The 13,553-nt window shown below is 41.3% G+C and overlaps 1 protein-coding gene across 3 annotated transcripts in view; it reads right to left on the bottom strand.

The window, feature by feature from the left end:
* Positions 1 to 13,553, bottom strand: part of LOC115147218 (VPS10 domain-containing receptor SorCS1) — a 139,676-nt gene that overhangs the window by 49,159 nt on the left and 76,964 nt on the right. For all 3 annotated transcript variants that reach the window (XR_003866295.1, XM_029689325.1, XM_029689324.1), the window contains exon 4: positions 2,553 to 2,711. Coding sequence is in view for 2 of the 3 variants with exons in the window: in XM_029689325.1 (XP_029545185.1) it covers positions 2,553 to 2,711 (159 nt within the window). In the remaining variant the exon portion in view is untranslated. The remainder of the gene's footprint in view (positions 1 to 2,552; positions 2,712 to 13,553) is intronic.

Raw genomic sequence — 13,553 nt, 5'->3', positions numbered from 1 at the left:
AGGGTATCTAATACACGTTTAACCTTTATTAAAGGTGCTTATGACTGTTTATCGGGGTTCACCTCTGTTGGTTTTGCTTTCTCCTGAAGTTATTGGAAGGGATGCCAGGCCTACATTTAACGGATAAGGAGCTTAAGGGACTTAGGGATTCGTCCTCTAAAGTCCCCAAACTGCACCGGAAAATCCTCATGTAGGGCCACCTGAGCCACATATACAGTAGGACTCTATGAAGAATGTGGAGTATATTGAGTGTATGGCACTATATATGGAAAATATGGGGACTATTGAGTATACAGTATGGCACTATATATGGCGTACGGCTCCATATACAGCAATATGTAGTAGATTGAACATATGGCGCTACAGTTGAAGTCGGAAGTTTACATACACCTTAGCCAAATACATTTAAACTCAGTTTTTCACAATTCCTGACATTTAATCCTAGTAAAAATTCCCTGTCTTAGGTCAGTTAGGATCACCACTTGATTTTAAGAATGTGAAATGTCAGAATAATAGTAGAGAATTATTTATTTCAGCTTTTATCTCTTTCATCACATTCCCAGTGGGTCAGAAGTTTACATGCACTCAATTAGTATTTGGTAGCATTGCCTTTAAATTGTTTAACTTGGGTCAAACGTTTATGGTAGCCTTCCACAAGCTTCCCACAATACGTTGGGTGAATTTTGGCCCATTCCCCCTGACAGAGCTGGTGCAACTGAGTCAGGTTTCTAGGCCTCCTTGCTCACACACACTTTTTTAGTTCTGCCATCAAATTTTCTATAGGATTCAGGTCAGGGCTTTGTTATGGCCACTCCAATACCTTGACTTTGTTGTCCTTAAGCCATTTTGCCACAACTTTGGAAGTATGCTTGGGGTCATTGTCCATTTGGAAGACCCATTTGCGACCAACCTTTAACTTCCTGACTGATGTCGTTTCAATATATCCACATACTTTTCCCTCCTCGTGATGCCATCTATTTTGTGAAGTGCACCAGTCGCTTCTGCAGCAAAGCACCCCCACAACATGATACTGCCACCCCCGTGCTTTACGGTTAGGATGGTGTTCTTCGGCATCCCCCCTTTTCCTCCAAACATAACGATGGTCATTATGGCCAAACAGTTCTATTTTTGTTTAATCAGACCAGAGGATATTTCTCCAAACAGTACAATCTTTGTCCCCATGTGCAGTTGCAAACTGTAGTCCGGCGGTTTTGGAGTAGTGGCTTCTTCCTTGCTGAGCGGCCTTTCAGGTCATGTCGACATAGGACTCGTTTTACTGTGGATATAGATACTTTGTACCAGTTTCCTCCATCATCTTTACCAGGGCCTTTGCTGTTGTTCTGGGATTGATATGCACTTTTTGCACCAAAGTACATTCATCTCTGGGAGACAGAACGTGTCTCCTTCCTGAGCGGTATGATGACTGCGTTGTCCCATGGTGTTTATACTTGCGTACTATTGTTTGTACAGATGAACGTGGTACCTTCAGGCGTTTGGAAATTGCTCCCAAGGATGAAACAGACTTGTGGAGGTCTACAATTTTTTTCTGAGGTCTTGGCTGATTTCTTTTGATTTTCCCATGATCTCAAGCAAAGAGGCACTGAGTTTGAAGGTAGGCCTTGAAATACATCCACAGGTACACCTCCAATTGACTCAAATGTTGTCAATTAGCCTCTCAAAAGCTTCTAAAGCCATGACATCATTTTCTGGAATTTTCCAAGCTGTTTAAAGGCACAGTCAACTTAGTGTATGTAAACTTCTGACCCACTGGAATTGTGATACAGTGAATTATAAGTGAAATAATCTGTCTGTAAACAATTGTTGGAAAAATTGTGTCATGCACAATGTAGATGTCCTAAATTACTTGTCAAAACTATAGTTTGTTAACAATACATTTGTGGAATGGTTGAAAAACAAGTTTTAATGACTCCAACCTAAGTGTATGTAAACTTCCGACTTCAACTGTATGTATGGAGTATATGCCTCTAGTCTCAGACACAGAAACTGAATTTAATACAATAAAGCAAATCGTTGAGTAAGTTATGAACACTTTGTTAAATCAATTTAATATAGTGTAGTTTAGACGAGTGGCAATCAACCTTAAAACCCACTCAGTTTCTTAGTTGAAGGCTATCATAAGTTTAAATCCACTGGATATGCTAATCACATCTCTTCCCCCCCCCCCGGTAACGCACCTCACTCAACTGCAGACTAAATAGTCCCCAAATGATGCCACCACATCAATCACCCCACCGCCTGACACAGAAGAATGGTCATTTAATTACCATAGTGAATCATTGTAATGTTTGTTTGTGTGTCAATTAATCCCTTACGGGATTGGGTTGCCAATTGGCGATTTGACACCAAGAAAAAAAAATAATAATTCATAACAGCTCGTCTTGTTTTGATGTCTGACAGAGGGCAAAACCGACGAAAGACAGAAAGCCTCTGATGACAAAAAGAGACTAAAGCTAGCTACCAGATACAGTAGTTAAGTGATCTCTGTGTGTGCGCGTGTGTCAGTCAGTTCTCTCTCCTCCCTCTCCTCTTACCTTCTGGTCATGGCTGTAGGCAAGGATCCAGTCCTCCTGCTCAGGGTGGAAGAGCAGGCTGAGGATGTAGAAGCTGAGGCGGTACTTCTGATAGGTGGCTCCCTCATCGGAGCTGATCAGCAGGCTGCTTTCCACCTCTGGGTCAGTCAGAAGCATGATCTGAATGAGAGCAGACAGAAATATAATCAGAGCTAGCCATTGAGGGAGCTGGTCCTGGAAGACTGGGAAATATTATTGTTAGCTTGGGAGTGAGGCTTAGTTTGAATCAGTGTTGGATACAGATAACTCCGATTTAAATGGTATATATTTTGGTAATCCATGCTGTGAAGGCTCCTCAGAGGAGGAAGGGGAGGACCATCCTACTCAGTAAATATCATTAAAAAAAATTGTGTAACATTAAAACAGTTATCCTTTTTAGAAAAAACTATACCAAATATATTCACGTCACCAAATAATTAATTAAAACACATTGTTTTGCAATGAAGGTCTACAGCAGCCTCAACAGCACTCTGTAGGGTAGCACAATGGTGTACTTGGTGGACAGCTAGTTTCCGTCCTCCTCTGGGTACAACGACTTCCATACAAAATCACCCCCTTCCATAGACTTACACATTAATTATGACAACTTCCGGAGGACGTCCGCCAACCTATCAGAGGTCTTGCAGCATGAACCGGCATGTGGTCCACCCAATCAATCAAAGGATCAGAGAAGGAATCTAGAACTGAAAGTATAATCTACAGCTAGCTAGCACTGCAGTGCACAAAATGTGGTGAGTAGTTGACTCAAAGAGAAGGACAATAGTTGAACAGTTTAACAAATTAATTTCTTAAAAAATGAAGCAGCAAGAGAGAGAGAGCTATATTTTGTTGTATTTTTTTCACTTTCACTTAGATAGCGAATGCAGCTAGCTAAACTCCGCAATAAAAGAAAGTGTTACACCGAGGCCTGAAGCGGGATCGATTTGGAGGTGGAGGGTTCGTCATGGTCTGGGGCAGTGTGTCACAGCATCATCGGACTGAGCTTGTGGTCATTGCAGGCAATCTCAACACTGTGCGTTACAGGGAAGACATCCTCCTCCCTCATGTGTTACCCTTCCTGCAGGCTCATCCTGACATGACCCTCCAGCATGACAATGCCACCATCCATACTGCTTGTTCTGTGCGTGATTTCCTGCAAGACAGGAATGTCAGTGTTCTTCCAAGGCAAGCAACGAGCCGGGATCTCAATTCCATTGAGCACGTCTGGGACCTGTTGGATGGGAGGGTGAGGGCTTGGGCCATTCCCCACAGAAATGTCCGGAAACTTGCAGGTGCCTTGGTGGAAGAGTGGGGTAACATCTCACAGCAAGAACTGCCAAATCTGGTGCAGTCCATGAGGGGGAGATGCACTGCAGTACTTAATGCAGCTGGTGTCCACACCAGATACTGACTGTTACTTTTGATTTTGACCCCCCCCCCCCCTTTGTTCAGGGACACATTCCATTTCTGTTAGTCACATGTCTGTGGAACTTGTTAAGTTTATATGTCTCAGTTGTTGAATCTTATGTTCATACAAATATTTACACATGTTAAGTTGATAGTGAGAGGACGTTTCTTTTTTTGCTGAGTTTAGTTTAGCCTACTCAAAACACCTGGCTCAAACAGAGAGGGATGCTATGTTAGCTAGCTGGCTATGGCTATCCAACACTGGAACTCTTCCAAGTCAAGGTAAGCTTTTGGTTTTATTAATGTATTGCTACCAGGGCCCATCGGTGTAACTGCTAAACTGCTTGCTGCCTGTACACTGTACTGCATGATTGTAGCAGGTTTACTAACGCGTTAGTTCTAGTAACCATGTTGACTATGACCTTAGCTAATATTGTGACAATGACGTAGGCTGTGTGTCGCGGTTAGCGGTTATGATGATATGAAGGTTTGGCTTGGAAAGGTTTTTTCACCTGGTCACAGACAGTTGATGTGTTGTGTACTGAAGTCCACAAGCGAAGGGAAAATGTGAGCGGAGGAGAGTGTGTAGATGCGAGAAGGAATTATACAATGAGCAAAATAATCATGCTGTTTGTATGTGGCTGCTATGAAAGTGAACTGTGTTTGCGTGTGATTAGGGTGTATTCATTTCGCCAATTATGTTGGAAAAACATTTCTTAAACAGAAGCAAACGTAATGAAACAGGGATAAACATACCTGAATAAAAACTATTGTTTGCAACTGTTGGACTAATGATTACACCCTAATAATCATATACTCAGCTAGATGCAGCCAAGAGTGTGCAAAGTATTGAATGTGTCACTGTCTGTCACCTTGATTTACTCAAATGTCTCTCTCAACCTTTGCAACCAAGTTGTAAACTTTTCATAGGTTAGATTGTAGCAACCTCATGATGGGAATAGGGAAAAATCTAGTATCATGTAGTAACCTAAACCGATCGATTGTACATTAAGCTGGTAACAGAAATAAGGCCATGCTCATCACCGACCGCCAGTGAATCCATGTGATGGGCAGCTTGAGAGTTTGAAGTTGATTGAAAAATATATATTATTATTAGATTATATGATTTGATTATAAAGTCTACATTTAATAACAGATATAATGTCAGTAATTTGTGGTTCTAAATTGGCATCTTTAGACTCACTGTCATCTCCTGCTTGTTAGACATCTCATTTATAAACCTGTGTTTCGCTCTGCTAGATCCTAATTATTGTTGTACAGACAGTCTTTTAACACACCCTTTGCCTATCTTGTAGCGAGTGTGTATGGGTAACGCATTCAGATTTCTCTCCCTTTTTCTCCTGCTCTCTGTTCAGTCAGGCTTTGAAAGCTCTAATTTCCCACAAGCTTTGTTCTTTTCTTGGAGGTTCACAATTTTTTCCCTGTGATTGTGCCAAGAGAGAAAAAAACACATATATCAAAAGATATAATCAGCATCAAATGTAATTGAATCAGTCATCCTGAACACTTACATAACCCCTTATCAGTAGCACAGTGGGAAGGAAGTTGTGTGTGTGTGTGTGTGTGTGTGTGTGTGTGTGTGTGTGTGTGTGTGTGTGTGTGTGTGTGTGTGTGTGTGTGTGTGTGTGTGTGTGTGTGTGTGTGTGTTTCTCGAGTCACTATGTTAATAAAAACATGAACTGATTGGCACTTATCCTAACTCATCCATCCCAGTAGTGCCCACAGTTTCAGTGTCAGACAACGACTGAAACCTCCACAGTTTCAGTGTCAAGACATTATGGAACCCTCAAACCGTCGAAGTCTAGGAGTCTCCTCACACCATCATATTTCTAGAGTTCACCAACCCCAGCAAAACCACTGGTCGCATTATACTAGCAAATTGTCATTAATGAAATCAGTCGTGCAGGGATCCCACCGCTATGGAACCATGCTGACTGGGTTATAGAGGATAGAGAAAAGGCTAACAGAGTAGGGAGACAACCTTCAACCAACAACCCAAGGTGATTTAAACAGGTTTCCCCATTTGACAAATCTCCTAAGTTTCCCTGATTACCATCAATAGGGGTGGATTTGGGAATGGGGCATGAGGTAAAACGTCTAACACACTTCCAGCAGGCACCATTGGCTATATAACATAGCAAGCTTGAGCAGGCGCGGCTGAGACTAAGTCATTTGTCAAACTATGCATGGTAATGGTAGCTATAGTGGGCCGACCCCAAACACAAGTTCATCAATCACAGTGAGCTAGCTAGCGTAGCACCATACGTGATCCACATGCTGACCAATCCAATCAAATATCAAATGCAGCACCCAACACGGTTTATTTTTACATTCCATACACAATTAACAGTGTTTTAACTCTGGGCACTATTAAAACTTTGTCTGCTCCTATAAATATGGAAACACCCTATGGCGATACAGCCCTATTCTAGCCTAGCAGATGTAGGCTAATGCAGCTATTGTGAAGGGAGGATTATAAGCGGTTTCATGAATTCTGGAACACTAGCATGACGACTTATTTCAATAATTTGTTGTTAGAATATGGAAATCGATATATCCTAGTGCGACGTGAAAATGGGTTAGGAAGATTCTGGTGAGCGTCTCGGGGATGTGGTTGTGTATCTGATTAGTTCCACTTATAACCTTCAGATGAGAGAGAAATGAGGGAAAGAGTTGGACAGATGTGGCAGTGAGGGAATGAATCCTGTAGGAGTTGTGTTGAATACTATATTCTGCTTCATAAAATGACATTAACCATGAGCGGTAAACAGGGCAATGAAGTTGCCAAGCATTCAGCTGTCATACTTTTATCTAAAAACTAATCTTCACTTAACATGGATAATATACGTTTAGCGTCAAACCTTTAGACTTATGTTATGACAGAGCTTTACCTTGTTATTTTACAAATTCATATAAAACTGTATAAACATTTCAACAACATCCTCATCATGCAAAATTATATGACTGTTTAGACATAGCTGTATCTTTAGATACGCTATCTTGGAGCTTCACCTTGTAATTTAACAGATTTATATTAAAAACTGCATAGAAATGGCAACATCCTCGTCACATGACATTACGGTGTCATGTTTAGACAGGAAATGACAGACTGAACATGTTGACTCAATCAACTTTTCCAAGTGTAATTTCAAGGAACCATCTCACTCTGGTCAAAAAAACTCTGAAAATGCATATCCAAATGTTGCGTAATGTTATGCCGCCCTATTAAATCCTTCACTTTACCGGAGTTTTCTAAATAAGAGAAAAACTAAAAAGGAATCATGCTGACCCTGAAACTTTCTCCAGAGTTCCATGCTCTGTAATCCACACAAACGCTGGCATTTTGTTCATTTCGACACTTCACACTTTCCCCTGATGGAGGACGAGGAAAAGAGAGGGCATGCCTGGAATTGCTACCATTGTGTGTGTGTACATGCGCCAGTGTGTGTATACGTATGTGTGTGTGCATGTATTTAGTTTATGAGGCCAAAGAGGTTCAAAATGACCAAAGGATAATGAAGCAGCCACCAACTGCAAGACGTTTAAGAAGTGTGCGAGGAATAACACAGTGAGTTAATAGTCGTGCAGCAGTAAATACTCAGTGATAGAATATTAATGAAATTAGGCCCATATTTTCCATTTCACCCCAGTCACAGTAATTGGATTGTGAAGCCTCTAAATCCAAGCGTAACACAGTCGGTGCCCAAGCGACAAATATACTCTCTTTGCATTATAGGAAGTTCAAATGGCAAGATTTCAAGGAAATTCATGGAGAAGAGTAGAGGGAAAGTAGAACTCACTAAATTGTAGCTCCTAACAACAGACACCCACTTTTAGGCTGACATGTTGCTGCTAGTTTGACTACCCAGACGTGACTATGAGAGTTTGAATGGGCAACATGGCAGATGTTACTTCCTGTAAACCAGCAGCAGGTGTGTTTGTTGTTGAACAGAAAACAATAGGAGTTGCTTGTTCGCTCATGTCGTAGATGGACTGTCGGTGACCAGTAAGTGAACTCCTCAGACAAAAAGGTCAGTCTCGACTGTCTCTTTAGCCTTGTAGAGATGTCTGAAGAGCAGCACAGTAGTGTAGAAGCCATGAATCAGCCACCATCTAGTGGCCCATGTCAAAATTACACAATACCCAACATAACTAGACCCAGGGTCTTCAACCTTTTCTTGCCAAGGGACCCCCCCTCCCAGGCAAACCAGCGACCCAGGAACCACCATCATACGTTAGCAAAAACGTTTTTTCTGTCACGTCTTGTCTTATCAGGTGAATGATAAATGGCAAGGAGAAGTAATTAATATATTTGGTATAGTTTTTCTACATTTTGACTTCCCCACATTATAATTGGAAGAGGAAATGCAACTCCAAACACATTTTGGCTAAGAGCACTGGTGTAGCGCAGTTTCTCTTGGCCCCCGCAAAGTCTAATGCGTCAGCCCCTCAGTATAGACTTCCGATCGCTGTCCGTGGTTCTGAAGTTGCAACGTATATGTGGCTGCCTATCGATAGGATTCAGATTGGTGCTAGTGCTTGTAGTAGCCTATAGCTTTGCTTTACTGGATACATGTTTAGTTTTTTTGGGTGGTCCTTTTCTCATGTTAAGCCTAACATTTATGTTTCACTAAGCTATAGGCCTACAGTGTTGCAATTAGGTGTTGCAATCTGCTATTTAGAATGCTGACTGGTTGCAATTAGGTATTTACTTGCTGGGTAATTAAAGTAGGACATTCAAACATTGCAGATTGTAAAATGCATGTTCTATGCAACAACATACTAAATCAGTAACCAATGTATGTTTTTAATAGGATACAACTGTCCTGTAGACCTATAGCCTACCTTTGCCGTCCACACGCTCTCGCACAGCTTGGGTAGAACGTTCATGCTGTGAAAAACCAGTCTATTAATGCCAATGATCAAAACAATAGCTTTCTAGGGATTGTTTCATTATGCAGACAATGCAGTCTAGCCTACTAGCCTATCTATAGCTATATACAGTATTTAGCATGGTAGCCTATTTATATTACACACTGAAACTCAGACTCCACACTGTGGGCTATCCGTCTCATCACTCGTAGGCTAAACAATGTTCACAGAAAGGGGGGGGGAGGGTCTCAGGCACTGCTGCTAGTGCTTGCTGCTGCATAGCTAGGCCTACTAGTTTCCACCTGGTGTTTCGTTTCACTGCGTTTTTGTGCACCAGTTGGTCTTGCCTTTTGTTCATCCATCTTGAACAATGCCCTCACTCTCCATCCGAGTCTGACCTGATTCACTGAACTTTTTGAACTGTTGATAGCCAATTAGGTGAGGAGTCCGAGGCTGGCTGCCTCCGGCTCTGCTGAGAAATAGGCTAATTAGATGCATGACAACTATATTGTCTGACTAACCTACTGCCATGTAGTCGCTCTGGATAAGAGCGTCTGCTAAATGACGTAAATGTAAATATAGTTGGACAACAAACACGTCGCTTGCTAGATGTGGAAATTCAAAAATGAGGGTTACTGTCAAAATGATTAAAAACATGAATTAAATTTAGACATAGGTGTGAGTTGACGAGCTAATCAGCCCCCAGAGGTTGTGCCCCCCCGCGCGCAGGGGTTTCCGCTACACCAGTGGCTAAGAGCAGCTGTTCAAACAAAGGTTAGCCATGTGTTGGCAAAACTGCATGTCCGAGTTAAGAAAGCTTACCAGCAGCCAGTGGCACTTGCTGCACTGGTAGCCTATAATGCAGGTGCTTTTCAAAGCCTATGTCAGATACTCAAGTGAGTGTAATTGGCTCCAATGAGGGTAACTTGCTCAATATTAAGAGTTGAGAAATAAAGTTGACATCATTAGAAATAAGACAATATCCTATTTTCTACTGTAGGTATGTAATTTTAAAATGTTTATTCTGTTTCTAGCGATATTCATAAAATATATATTTTTGCGGACCCCCTGCAGTATCTCCAGAGTTTTAAAATAACAACTTCCTCTGTTTAAAACTTAACAATTTGGCAGAGTTCTGCATCACCTGGTCAGATAATTCAAAATATAAATTGGACTAAGGCGATTCCAAAATGTGTCCAAAAACAGAAGAAACCTCCCAGCAAATAAGTTAGAGTTTGATGGATAGGAAGCTTATGGGTTTTTCCATGGGGAAAATCATGAATAGAAACCATCCAACTTGGCAGGAGAAAAGGCAGCAAGATCATATTGCGTAAATCTTTTAAGACATAATGCTCTTGAACTACAGTAAATCTGAATGTACATCTATCGACTGTGAGTGAAATGTTCCAATATTCACATGGACATTCTATATTAATGTCTTAAGAATGTATCTTAATAATGCTATTACAACTGAGTTAATTGTCCACAGTGCATTTTAATTACTGGCAGAATTGCTTCATTTCCTTTGTATGCCTATCTGGAAGTAATACAAATGGCCTCCTCTTTCCTTTGTAAGAAATCTCAGTCTAACACACTAAGACCTAGGAAAGATAATACATCTTTAATGAAAAGCCCTACAATGCCTTGGAGAGATCATTTCTGCCTAATGGACTTCAGTCTCTTCATCTGCTAATACAATGTACTGTACTTGCGCTTACTAAAGATCTACCCAAGGCGTTATTTAGCCGTTGCTGCTTTGAACCCAGGACATAACCTATTTATGGAGAACATGTTAGCAATAGAAAGGGATTGAATGGGTTTAACTACAGGGTTATGTTCATTTAGGGCAGGTTTTAAAATGTTTTACAAAGGAAAACTAAAATGAGCATTTCTTAGTGGACAGGTCCAGGTAGTCTCTTCCTCTGTTTCAGTCCGTTTTTGTCCAGTTGAACACAATCCAGGTCTTGCTTTGGATGGGAGACCGAGTAGATGCCCAATTGAGGCTACGGGCAAAAGGGCAATCAAGCAGGGACAAGGTCTGGCATGGGAAAAGAAGTGAAGTCTTCATAAGAGGGTAATAAAAATGTCAGCCGGGAGACTTGGGATACTCGGGCAAAGGTCTCACCAAAGTGAAATGGGGGCCAAGCGGGAGGAAGAGAAAGAGGGACATTGAACAAGTGAGAACACACTACGGAAAATGGTGCATGGATCATCTTTTTGGATTTCTAGTCTGACAGAGGCGCTGTATCATTATTACCTTGTCATTAGTTCACCTCTTCATTTCACCCGTATTTGATCACTCCCTTAAAAAAACTTTGTCTTGTCTTTTGCATACACTATTACAGCTCTGTATTCTGGACTACATAATGAGCTCTTCTCTTTCTTTTCCTTCCCTGATGGAGTCCACCAGCCAACCAGGAGCTGCAACACTTTGAACTCTCCTTATTAAACACAAGTACTGTCTCTTGAGCCCAGGCATTTGAAGTCTAGACTAATTGACTATCTCCTTGACATTTCCACTGCACTCCGGCCCAGACCTCACCAACACTAACATTGCATCTTCACACTGACGGTAATTGGGGCTTTATGACTCCCATTCTAGCCCCTACCACCCAACACACACACACAGAAACAAATTGGAAGACTTGGTGGAGTGTTGTGTACAACAAGCACATCTAATCGGGGATTGATGGATAATATTAAGCATATTAATGATAATACTGTTTGCGTTGCCTCTAGAATTAAACAAATATGTAAATTATATTTTTTGGAGTGCAGACCCTCTACACTGCATCACATAATGAGGTCATACAAGGAAGGCACGCAACAAAGTTTGAGGTAGGTCTACTTGAAGGGCAAGGAAGCATGCCGTTTTGCCATTTTGTTTCGTCACAAACAATCACGATTCGTGGAACATTAATAAATCAGAAGGGAATGTAAGAATAATTGCACGTGGCGTCATGCGATGCGATCTGTTTGAGATTATGGAAGCACTCCAAGGGCTTCTCCCTCCCTCCCTCCCTCTTTCTTTCTCCGCCTCTCTCTCAGCCTGCTCATGGGCCTTAGTGTTCTTGCCTCGCTCTCATTTGTAGATTGTGCCTTAGGGCTGACAGATGTTCTATATATTTCTCCACCGTTAGGTTATTCGCTTCCATCACATTTACCACCACATGCACAGATACTCCCTTCCTTCATCCAGAGCATGGCTAACTCGCCTTGACTCAGATCACGACTGTATTGTCTCCCATAAAGAACAGTGAGATGAGTAACCACTCCCGTGCTAGTGTTTACCTCCACCAGCTGAAGGATGGTGAGGAACAGGTCAATTGCACCATGCTAAACTATCATGCTAGAGCCAGTTGGGTCCCATGGCAGTTCCAGTTGCTAGCACGCTAAACTAACATACTAGTGCTAGCTGGCTCCCATGGTAGTTTCACGTCCCTGTAGTTTCACGTTCCTGTATTAGGGATGTATCCTGCATACAGAAGTTATCACACCATGTGTTGCAGCGAGCTAATCATCCATTATAGCTATTAAGACAGATGTTTGCAGTTAATGATATCCTTGCATATGGAGTTTAGCATTCATATTAAATAATCACGTGTTGTAACCTTGGCGTGTCATCTTACAGTCAAGGCTGAAAGTAAGACTTTAAGTGATGGGAGTGGAGCTGCTTTTTAATCAAATCAAAGTTTATTTGTCACGTGCCAAATACAACAGGTGTAGACCTTACAGTGAAATGCTTACTTACAGGCTCTAACCAATAGGAGGGGGGAAAAAAGGTATGTGTGTGTGTGTGTGTGTGTGTGTGTGTGTGTGTGTGTGTGTGTGTGTGTGTGTGTGTGTGTGTGTGTGTGTGTGTGTACGTAAGTAAAGAAATAAAACAACAGTAAAAAGACATTTGAAAATAAGAGTAGCAAGGCTATATACAGACACTGGTTAGTCATTTTACTGATGTATGAGGTTAGTACTAAAATGACATCTGGAATTGTTTAAAGATGCTCATATGATGGACCATTTAGCTATTTGATTTAACATTTTAGGAGCCCTTTAGGTATCCCAAAAAATATAGTAATTTTTTTTAAATAAAAAATATTGAATTTGGTGTTTACTACTATAGTCCATAGAAAAACATTCATAAATGTCCAAAAAAACGGTCAAAAAATAAATCATAAGGAAAAAGGTTTCAAAGTGTCTGTCCTATATCTGGGTAATATAAGAAAGCTCAGGAAATATTTGAGTTTTTTTGGACATACTTAATAACCCCTTATGTTTTTTTGGCACAAAGCAACCTCCACTCAATTACATGGGTTACCTTCGATGAGTCCTGTGACACTTGTGGGGGTTGTAGAGCAAAACGAAGAACACCATCGTGTTTGTGAGATTTTCCCTTTCCAGAGGTTATAGGCCAAACCGTTCGGATGCTACAGATGTTTTCGTGAGAAGACCGATTTTCGGGATGTCTCATGGTCTGACATATCGCTGTAGCTCAGCCACCTTCCACCGCAGATGCTGAAGGCCAACATGGTGGATTGCGACGCAGCCAATATCTCTAGCTTAAACTGACAGATTTGAATGGGGATTTTTTTATTATGTTACTTAGATTGACGCATTGGTACGTCAATAGACACTTAAAGATTTGAACCAGTGTGCTACAGCAGGAAAATAATCCTGCAGCAACAT

Source organism: Salmo trutta, chromosome 14, assembly GCF_901001165.1.
Source record: "Salmo trutta chromosome 14, fSalTru1.1, whole genome shotgun sequence".
Classification (NCBI taxonomy): Eukaryota; Metazoa; Chordata; class Actinopteri; order Salmoniformes; family Salmonidae; genus Salmo; species Salmo trutta.
This window is presented reverse-complemented; position numbering and strand designations above follow the sequence as displayed.